Consider the following 9,359-nt stretch of genomic DNA (forward strand, 5'->3'; position numbering starts at 1 on the left):
CCGGGACGGCTCCGCCCTCCGCGGGCCGCCGGCCTGCGTCCCATCGGGCGCCGCGCGAGGTCAGCGCGGGGTCAGCGCGGGGTTGGCGGGGTCAGGAGCGCGGCGGCTCCGCGGCCCGGACGGGCGCGAGGTAGGCCGCGGGGCTAGTCGCCGCCTCCCGGGCGGGTGGGGCCGAGCCACGGGCCCGCGGGCGCGGCGGGGACCTGCGGACGGGGCTCCGCCGTGAGACCCGGTGTCCGGCTGGGCGTCGGAGGTCGGGCGCGGGGAGCCCGGGCGGCCTCCCGCCGTGGTCGGTCCGCGCCACCTGCCGGCCGCACGGCCTCTCAGGGGCCGCCGCCTCGCCATCCCCACGCAGCCCCGCTTCTGGAAGCGCCGGGGGGCTCCCGTTGGGAGTTTGCCGGGCATCTGCTGGGGGTGGGGGGGTGGGGGGGCCCGGCCAGGGGCGCCGCCAAGCCCGGGGAAGCCTGACGTCTCGGCCGGGACGGGGATCGGGACCTGCTCCGCCTCCGGGAAGCTGAATGCGCGGGGAGGGGCGGGGGTGGAGCGGGAGTGATGGCGGGGAGCCGGGCAGAGGGCAGCCCGGGGAGGAGTTGGGGGGCGGGCATGGGGGCCCCCTCCCCTCCCCCCGGGGTGAGCACGAAGCCGGGTCGGCCCACGACCCGTGTCTCCCGGCGCACAGGGCAGGATGTATACGCTGCTGTCGGGCCTGTACAAGTACATGTTCCAGAAGGACGAGTACTGCATTCTGATCCTGGGTCTGGACAATGCCGGCAAGACGGTTGGTGCTTGTTCCTGGTCACCACTCCTCCGAGGGCTCTCGGGATCCATGCCCCTCGCTGCATGTTTCATGTCCGCACAGAATCCCAACCCCGTTGAAGGCTGCGGGCCAGTCCCGGTCTGCTGCTGTAGAAAAGACCCAAGGAGGAGGGATGTTTTGGAAACAGGCTTGGAAGGATCCGGGCCTTATCTACTGTATGTCCGTCTCTTCTCAGACGTTCCTGGAGCAGTCAAAAACTCGGTTTAACAAGAACTACAAGGGGATGAGTTTGTCCAAGATCACTACCACCGTGGGTCTGAACAGTAAGGGGGTCCCTTAGGGCTGTGGGTTGTGGGGCCGATCCCACAGGCCAGCAGGCAGATGGTCAGCAGCCCCCGTGGGCCCCGCAATCCCGGAGCCCCAGAGCGGCTCGTCCCTCTCCCGGAGCCGGGAGGTGGCGCGTCAGAGACCAGGGCCCCGGCTTCACCCGTCCTTCTCTCTCCCCAGTCGGCACTGTGGACGTGGGGAAGGCTCGCCTCATGTTCTGGGACTTAGGGGGCCAAGAAGAGCTGCAGTCTCTGTGGGACAAGGTAAGAGAGTCGCCACACGTGGTCCCCGGCCATGCGCTGCCATTTTTCTCTAGGTGACACTCCTCCGCCCGTCCTCCTCTTCCTCAGAAGGCTGCAGATTCCCTTTGTTTCTTTCCCGTCAGCAGCTTTGTTGTTTAGGTTCCCCCTAGTCCTAGTCCAGGTCCGACGTCCTTCTTGGAAGAGCAAGGACACACTCGGTTTCTTTTGACTTAGAGATTTTACTGCTAATCACCACAGGACAAGACAAAAGATGGCCGAGAGACAGATGTGGGGAAGGGACAATGCCTGCGGGATGCTCAGCCTCACCACTGGGGCCTGAGTCTCCATGGCTGGGCCCCCTTCCTCTGCCTTAGGACTTGCCTTCTGTGGTGGCCTCTGACCCATCAGGGGAGGGTGTCCTCAGAGGCCTATAGCCACTGCCTCCTCCCTCACATAGGTTTGGGGCACTTCTGGGACCCCAGTGTGATGCTCTTCCTCCCAGGCACTCCAACAGTGTGGTCATTTTCAGCTCGGCTGGTGCCTGGCCCTGTGGTCCAGCAGTGAGGTGGACAGGCCTAGCCTCTGCCTCAGGCAGCCCCCTCCTGGTGGAATTGGTGCAGCCCAACACTGGGGGCACAGATGGGCCTGTCCCAACACTGGCGGTGCTGGTTCGCTTGCCCTGATTCTGGAGGCGCAGGAGTGCTCACCCTGACACTTACTGGTTGTGAGTGTGTTTAGAACTGAGCGTCCAGGTCCTGAGTTTGGTGTGACTGCAGCAGCTGGGGCCCAGTCACCTCTTCCCAGTCTGCCTCTAAAACGTCTGCTGTGGTTTCTGTTTGGTGGCTAGAAGGTCACCAACAGATTCTCTGGCCATTTAGGTTGGGCTGAGGCAGAGCGAAGCCAGGGCCTGCTTTTCTTTTCTTTTCTTTTTTTTAAAGATTTTATTTATTTATTTGAGAGAGAGAGTGAGAGAGAGAAAGAGCACAAGAGGGGGGAGCGGGAGAGGGAGAAGCAGACTCCCTGCCGAGCAGGGAGCCCGATGCGGGACTCGATCCCGGGACTCCAGGATCATGATCTGAGCCGAAGGCAGTCGCTTAACCGACTGAGCCACCCAGGCGCCCCAGGGCCTGCTTTTCTGAACCAAGACCCATGTGGGGAGGGAAATAGGACCGGACATTCTGTCACAGACGAGGGTCTCAGGAGCAGATGCTAAGATGGAGGTTGGGGTGCAGGATGTGTGTTGAGGACCAGCTCCTGGGAGGGGAGCTGGGAGAACGTGGGACTGGGCAGGGGGAAGGGTCAGGTCAGCTCAAGTGGGTGGCCCAGCAAGGACCCCTGGAGGAGAATTGCTCCTCACAGCTGCCCCACATCAGGCCAAGCTGGCGAGGATTCGTAAACGCCTGGTCCATCACCACGGTGCGCTGCCTTGGGCATCTGTGATTTGGGGAGGGGGCTCTTGGTGGGTTCCAGCACATCATGCAGGAGCCAACAGGTTCGTCCCCTGTATCCACTGGGCGCACTGCCCGCCGCTTGCACCCACAGCTCTGCCTGGGGCACGGCTTCTCCAGGGCTGCGTCCTCCACCCTAGCTACCACACCTGCCGGTGGTGTGGCTCGTCACAGGAGTCTGAACCCCTGGTTGCTGAGCCCCACTTCTCTGGGTGACCTCTGGGTTCCTCATGAGCTTCCCGGCCCCCCATGGAGCGGGCCCCCTGCCTCCGCTGTTGGGGTCAGTTATCCCTGCCAGGGCTGGGTCTCTGCTGGTCCCCGAACCCACGGTGTCCAGCATGGCCAGCAGGCAGCCAGGGTTTGTGACTCAGCAGGTTTCTTGCCCAGTCTTTGGTAAAGGGGTGCCTTGGTGGTGACCATGCCCCCAACCCTTTAGGGCCCAGAGCTGTGAGGAGGGGCAGCAGAGCCCCCTGTGGGTCAGCAGGAGGGATGGGAAGTGGAGCTCCTGCTTCCTCCCCTGTTCCCAGATGCTGCATCCTGGGACCTGGCCGCCTGCACAGTCTGGCACCGGGTTGCTGTGTTGGGCTTGCTCTCGTTTTGTCCTGGGCGGATGACCGGTGGGCCTTCCCTGTGTCCACTGCCTCCACCCAGGCTGTGTGCTGCTGCCCGGGGGTCTGTCCACATACCAGCCCTGGGCCACAGCTTCCCACACAGAGGAGACTGGTGGACTACTGTGCCTGCCACAGGGGGCACTGCTGGCCTCTGTTTCTCCAGGCCACACCTGAAAGATGTCCAGTGCGTGGCCACGGGTCATGCTGCCTTGGGGTCGGGGCAGCCTGCTGTGCCCTCAGTCCTGCTCACGCTCAGCCCCACATGTCCAGTTCCCGTTGCTTTCACCACTGCCGGGCCATCACCTGACCACCCGTCTGCCTGGGCCGGGTCACACACTGCAGGGGTTGTGAGGTGATCCTCTCCCTGGGCTTGCTGCCAGCCCCATGCAGCGGCCCTTCCTGCCATGGACACCTCTGCTGTTGGGTCAGCCAGAGCACCTGCAGCAGCAACCCCCCCCCATCACCCAGCGTGTAGGCTAGGGGAATTGCTGTGTGGGTGACCTGGCGGCCTGCAGAACCCAGATGGCCACCTGTGTTGGGCTTCCTTCTCTGCAGCAAGCGCAGATACAAAGCCTGTCTCACGTGGGGGGTGGGAGCTTTCAGCATGCCCTGGTTACACCCCAAGAATTTCCCAGAGCTGTTAGGCCTGTTCCTCTCCAGGGTCTTCGTTCACCAGCTGCTGGCTTGTCCTGTCTCTTGTCACGTCATGTGTAACGTGGGTGTCCCAGGTTTCTGGGCTCTCATGACAGCTGGGGCAAAGATGTTGCTGTCTGCTTAGCAGATGTGGGCACTTCCAGTCTTCGTTTCTGATTGGGGTAGATGGCAGACTCACCAAATCTGTGGCTGCATCCCCCATCCCCACACTCCAGGGGCCCACCCCTCACAGGCCCCACTTGGTGCATCTTTCCAGTTTTGTCTACACAGAACTCTTCCCCAGGCCTTGGGCTCTGGCACCATTGCCGTGTGCATGCCCAGGACTGACCGCTGTCCTGGCTCCAGTCCAGCTCTCAGAGCTCTATGTTGCTGGCCTGGTCCTTAGCCCTGCCTCTCCCCTTGGTGGTCTTTGCGACTTACCAGTGGTATGGTCACCAGGCTTGCTGTCCACATTGGCATGTGATCTGGTTAGTGTCCTTTCTCCCCTTCCAGAACTGTGTGGGGACCAGCTTGGTTTGGGCTCCAGCTCCCAAGTCCTATCCTTCTTCTCCAGCCACCATTGGGCCAGCAGTCATGGGCGGTTTTCAGGAGCGGATGCTGAAGTGGAGTTTGGGGGCACAGCACCTGGGAAGTGGACAGAGGGTGGTGGCCACCCCCTGCCCAAGGTCAGCAGGCCCTCCCTGAAGGAATCTAGAGCTGCATCGCCACTCCGCCCTACCTTCTCACTCCCTAAAGGCACCCCAGCAGGGCCTTCCAGTTGGGGAGGGGTGGCCCAGTGCCTGTGGCCCAGCACCCCCTTTCTTCTCCTCCCCAGTACTATGCAGAGTGCCACGGCGTCATCTACGTCATCGATTCCACGGATGAGGAGAGGCTCTCAGAGTCCAAGCGAGCATTTGGTACGTACAGCCTGGCGAGGGCTGGGAGGGGCTGGGGAATGGTCAGGTCCAGTGTGTCTGGAGCACACCTTGGCTGGAGGTCGGGCCCACACCAGGCAGATGGGGCCGTGGCCAAGAGTGAGATGCAAACTTGTAGAGAGGTGGGCAGGCCTCGGCAGTCAGAGGCAGGTGAAGGGTGCTCACTGCTGTCTTTTTGCGCACCCCAGAGAAGATGGTCACGAGTGAGGCGCTGGACGGTGTCCCCATCCTGGTGCTGGCCAACAAGCAGGACGTTGAGGTGAGCCTCTCATCCCAGCATCCCCACCCTGTGGTCCCCAGAGTAAGCGTGCCCCATCGCCAGGAGTTGGGGGACAGGGTGCCTGCCTGCCCTGGAAACTCCAAGCCATGTGTGTCCCAGGTGCACAGAGCCCTCCCAAGGTGCAGGTTTCTCTCCACAGGAGGGCAGGTGTGGCCTGTCCTTCTGCCCCTGGAGTGGCTGGAGGTGTGGTGGGGAGACCCAGTGCACAAAGGGATCCCAGGGTGGGAGCCCGCTCCAACCTTGGCCGGTCTGCCCCCCTTGGGATTGCTTCAGCTGGGCAGTGGCTGTGCCGTGGCAGTCTGCTCGGGGGCGGGGCTTTGCGGGGGGGGGGGGGGCTGCGGCGGGGGGGTGGGGGGGGGGGGGGGGGGCTCTGCGGGGCAGTGGCTGCGCGGTGGCAGTCTGCAGGGGTGGAGGCTCTGCGGGGCCTGTTTCTGCAGCACGTGTGCCCTTGGGTCAGAGGCACTGGAGGTCACTTCGTCTGGTCTGCCCCTCCCTTCCTGTGGACCCTCGGTGCTACCTCTTTCCTCTCGCTGAGACCACTCGTCGCAGGAGCCCTCTAGGCAGAGAAGCCCTGAGCCCAGCCCCTCACCACCAAGACCATGTCCTGCCCCAGGGGCCAGGGCGTTTCCTGCAGTGCCTGGGACCCTGCTCCTCACTGCCTCGCCTTCCCCCAGACTTGCCTCTCGATCCCTGACATCAAGACTGCGTTCAGCGACTGCACCTCCAAGATCGGCAGGCGCGACTGCCTGACCCAGGCCTGCTCGGCCCTCACGGGGTGAGTGGGGCTCTTGCCCCGGGGGCTGGGGGCCCCAGCCGGCCCCCCCTCACGCCTGCTGTCTCCACAGCAAAGGGGTGCGCGAGGGCATCGAGTGGATGGTGAAGTGCGTCGTGCGGAACGTGCACCGGCCACCACGGCAGAGGGACATCACGTAGGCGTGGCTGGTGCCCACGGGTGCCCACGACATCCCTGAGTGCCAGAGGAGTGCTCCTGCCAGCTCCCCGCTGCCAGTCCCGGGGGTTGGGTTTGCTTGGCTCTCGGTTCTTCATTTGCTTTGTTTTTTCTTTAAGACAAACTTTTCCCTGTGTCCATACAAGTGTAGGTATCGGGAGGCTTCTGCTGAGGGGAGTCGGGGCAGCAGGGCCCCCACACGACCCCTGCCGGGCCTGCTGGGGTGAGGTCTCCCTTTGGAGCTGCTGCCTCAGCAGCCCTGCCTGCCTTTCCCAGGGAGTCCTGTCTGGAAACGGGCTTCCCTGGGGCTGCTCTGTGCAGCCCCCCATGGGGGAGGCTCTTGGGGTCATGACTGTCCTCGGTCTCCATGGAGATGGGCTGGTGTCCTCTTGAGGGAGGGAGACCCGGCCCCCTTTGCTGGAGGCCAGCAGGGCCCTGGGTTCTCGGCCCTCAGGATGGGGCACGGGAGATCGTCCACTGGGCTGACATCACCTTTTGATCCCCAGCAGGAGGGGAAGGAGTGAGTGTCTCCCTCTCTGTCTGTGGCCGATCTGGGACAGCCAGTTGCCCACACTGGGGGTGGGGGGTGCACGGTGGGGGCGTTGGGAAGGTGGGCGGGGTTCCCGTGGAGCCCAGGTTGGTGCTGTGCTGGGCCTTCATTCCCAGCTGGGGGGAGGGACAAGCTGTCTCGAAACCCGCTTCCGGGCCTGTGCCTGGCAACAGGGCCCCCTCCCCGGGTGAGACTGGTCCTGGGGACCCTCCCGACGTGGCCCCGCTGGAGCTGGCAACAGCTACTGGCTGGGGTGTGTCCAGGATGGCGGTCCGAGTCGCTGCTGGCCATCGCCCCTCCAGGAACCCGACCCTGGATTGTGGACTCCTGGCTGTCTGGGCACAGTGGCCATGGCACAAGGGGCCCCCAAGGCTGGAGCTGTGACCTACCTGGGCACCGCCTTCCTGCTTCGGCAGGAATGGCTGAGCCAGAGCCGGGCACCTGGTGGCTTCCTGTCTGGAGGTCCGGTCCCTGGTGGGGCCCTGGGAGGGGTTGCTGAGAAAGGCTGAGTCAGGGCTGGGGGTGGGGAGGCAGCTGCAGGTGAGGTGACTCATGGGGATCAGCACGGGGCTCCAGGGCCCATGGGGCGGGCTGGGAGTCCCCCAGGCTGCTCGGGAGCCGTCCAGCCCTTCTCTGAGTCTGCCTGAGGGGAAAAGCCTTGTTTCCCAGAAAAGGGGTGGGACGCACCCAGCCTGGGGGGGGTCCTTGGCCCTTCCGGTCCTGGGAAGTCCTGGGAAATCCCCTGAGTGCTGGGACTGGGTGGGGCTCACTTGGAGGGGCAGGGTGAGGGGGCAGGGTCTCCTGGCGGCACAGGGCACAGGCCTCTGCTGCCTGGTCCGAGCTGGGTCCTGTTCCGCAGCAAGAGCCCCTAGACTTGGTGTGACCCTCCCTCCACACTGTCGTAGCCACAGAGCGTGACCTAGGGGTCATGGAGCGAGCCTCAGGGACGTCCGTGGTGTCCACAGCTGGAAGGGATGCACCTGCTACCCGCTGGCGTCTCTAACGATCCCTCCCATCGAGGGTCTGTCCCACTTGGGGTGACCAGCAGGCAGAGGAAGCGTGGGGAGCTTGAGGGCCCACCCGGGAGGGTGTCCCCACCAGATGTGCCCACCGTGCACTTCGGAGATACACACGGTTTCACACAACCCATTTTACAAAACGGCTTTATAAAAAATAAACTTTGTTAGTGCAACAGGAGCCTAGTCGGTCAGTTGAGGTTACTTTGGTGCTATGGGGGTGACGCCCATGTGGGGCCAAAGCTTGGGAGCAGAATAAACGGGGGGGCAGGACGCTCAGTGCACCCAGAAGCGTGTGCGGACACTGCGCTCCAGCCCAGGCAGCCTGGCCTCCCGCAGTGCCCCCAGCAGCCGCGCCCCCAGCGCCCCAGCCTGTGCGCCCCGGAGCTCCGCGAGCAGCTGCCGCAGCTTGAGCTGCAGGTCCGCGCGGCCCTCCCTCGGCGCCACCAGACCTTGGGCCTCTGGGCCCGCCAAGGCCTGCCACAGCCGCAGGAGCCTCTTGGAGGATATGTCCTGGAAAGCCACGAAGTCAATGACGGCGCGCTCGCACTCCTCAGCCCCTGCGGGAGGGTCAGGATGCAGTGATCGAGGCCTCCGTCTGCCCCAGGGGGACACCCAGGAGAGCAGTCCCTGCCCCGTGGGTTCAGGGCAGAGGAGGAAGACCAGGCCAGCAAGGAGGTGCGCGAGTGCTGGGGGACAGGCACGGGGCTGGGAGAGGCCAGGGGCCCCAGGGTGCAGGGGTGAGATGCCACGTCACTGCTGTGTGACCTCCAGAAAGCGGTTTAGACTCCCTGGGACTCCGTTTCCCCGGGGGGAGGAGAGCACCACCTGCCAGCGCCGAAACCACAGAGCGATCACTGGTGCCACCGCAGAGGCCAGCTAAATGTTCCGTGCTCCAGGGCTGCGCTCGCCCCGCTCCCCTGGCCCCTTCGCCCCGCTCCCCTGGCCCCTTCCCCCCACTCACCTGGCCCCCCTGGCGCCACGGTGCTGAGCGGGAAGCCCGTGCAGCTCGTGCACAGGGCATCGTGGGAGGAGGAGCCCGGCACGTTGAGGACCAGGCCCAGGGCCGTGCAGTTGCGGTGGGCCTGGCACTGCTCGGAGCTGGAGCTGCTGGCCGAGAAGGTGCCGGGGGGACACGGCTGGCACTGCGTGTTCCGGCTGGGGGTGCCTGGGGACGACACGGGGAGGAAGGGGTCAGGGGGAGCTGGGGTGCTGTCCCCAGTGGCGGCCGACGTCCCAGGCCCTAGCCACCGGCCCCGCCGCCCACCCCGACCCCCGGCCCACCGGGGACGGCCACGCCGGTGCCGGGCGGGCAAGGGGCGTGCTCCAGGCAGAAGCCGGCGTGCGCGAAGAAGCCGGGGCGGCAGCGGCAGGCGCGGTTGTGGGTGGCCTCGCAGGGCCGCGCCTCCTCCTCGCGCTCCCCGCAGATGACGTTGCAGTAGCGGCAGCGCTCCAGGTAGTTCCAGAACTGGGTGTAGTGACGTGGAGGGCACGCCCCGCACATCGTGGGGGTGTCCCGGCCGCAGGGCCGCCGCACGAAGGTGCCTGGGGGGCACTGGCTGCACAGCAGCTTTTTTTTTTTTTTTTTTTTTTTTTTTTTTTTTTTTTTTT

General features: G+C 64.7%; 2 protein-coding genes across 4 annotated transcripts; one reads left to right on the top strand and one right to left on the bottom strand.

Annotated features, from left to right (window-relative positions):
- Positions 1–47: 47 nt before the first annotated feature.
- Positions 48–6,765, top strand: ARFRP1 (ADP ribosylation factor related protein 1). Of its 3 annotated transcripts, XM_021688039.1 has the most exons (8): positions 56–130; positions 680–778; positions 993–1,080; positions 1,265–1,347; positions 4,854–4,935; positions 5,142–5,212; positions 5,908–6,008; positions 6,079–6,765. In XM_021688039.1, exons 2-8 carry the CDS (start codon positions 686–688, stop codon positions 6,164–6,166), a joined length of 606 nt encoding a protein of 201 aa, XP_021543714.1. In that variant the 5' UTR covers positions 56–130; positions 680–685; the 3' UTR covers positions 6,167–6,765. The 3 variants fall into 3 exon arrangements, with proteins under 3 accessions (XP_044768285.1, XP_021543714.1, XP_021543721.1); XM_021688046.1 differs by lacking the exon at positions 680–778 and having other exon boundaries at positions 113–130; XM_044912350.1 differs by lacking the exons at positions 5,908–6,008; positions 6,079–6,765 and having other exon boundaries at positions 48–130; positions 5,144–5,160.
- A 1,125-nt stretch (positions 6,766–7,890) lies between these two features.
- On the bottom strand, positions 7,891–9,321 carry TNFRSF6B (TNF receptor superfamily member 6b; the record flags this gene model as incomplete). Its single annotated transcript, XM_021688056.2, has 3 exons — positions 7,891–8,308; positions 8,713–8,916; positions 9,033–9,321. Coding segments are annotated over 3 exons (777 nt in total), but the record flags the coding sequence as incomplete, so codon positions are not given.
- Between the last annotated feature and the right edge of the window lie 38 nt (positions 9,322–9,359).

Source organism: Neomonachus schauinslandi, unplaced genomic scaffold, assembly GCF_002201575.2.
Source record: "Neomonachus schauinslandi unplaced genomic scaffold, ASM220157v2 HiC_scaffold_1365, whole genome shotgun sequence".
In the NCBI taxonomy this organism is placed as follows: Eukaryota; Metazoa; Chordata; class Mammalia; order Carnivora; family Phocidae; genus Neomonachus; species Neomonachus schauinslandi.

What these genes read in the sequence shown, in the direction of transcription:
- ARFRP1 (XM_021688039.1), top strand. Translation starts at nt 686, where the DNA reads ATGTATACGCTGCTGTCGGGCCTGTACAAGTACATGTTCCAGAAGGAC. An exon ending in TGCAGTCTCTGTGGGACAAG is followed by an intron (nt 1,348 to 4,853) that starts GTAAGAGAGTCG and finishes TCTCCTCCCCAG; the next exon opens with TACTATGCAGAGTGCCACGG. An exon ending in CCAACAAGCAGGACGTTGAG is followed by an intron (nt 5,213 to 5,907) that starts GTGAGCCTCTCA and finishes GCCTTCCCCCAG; the next exon opens with ACTTGCCTCTCGATCCCTGA.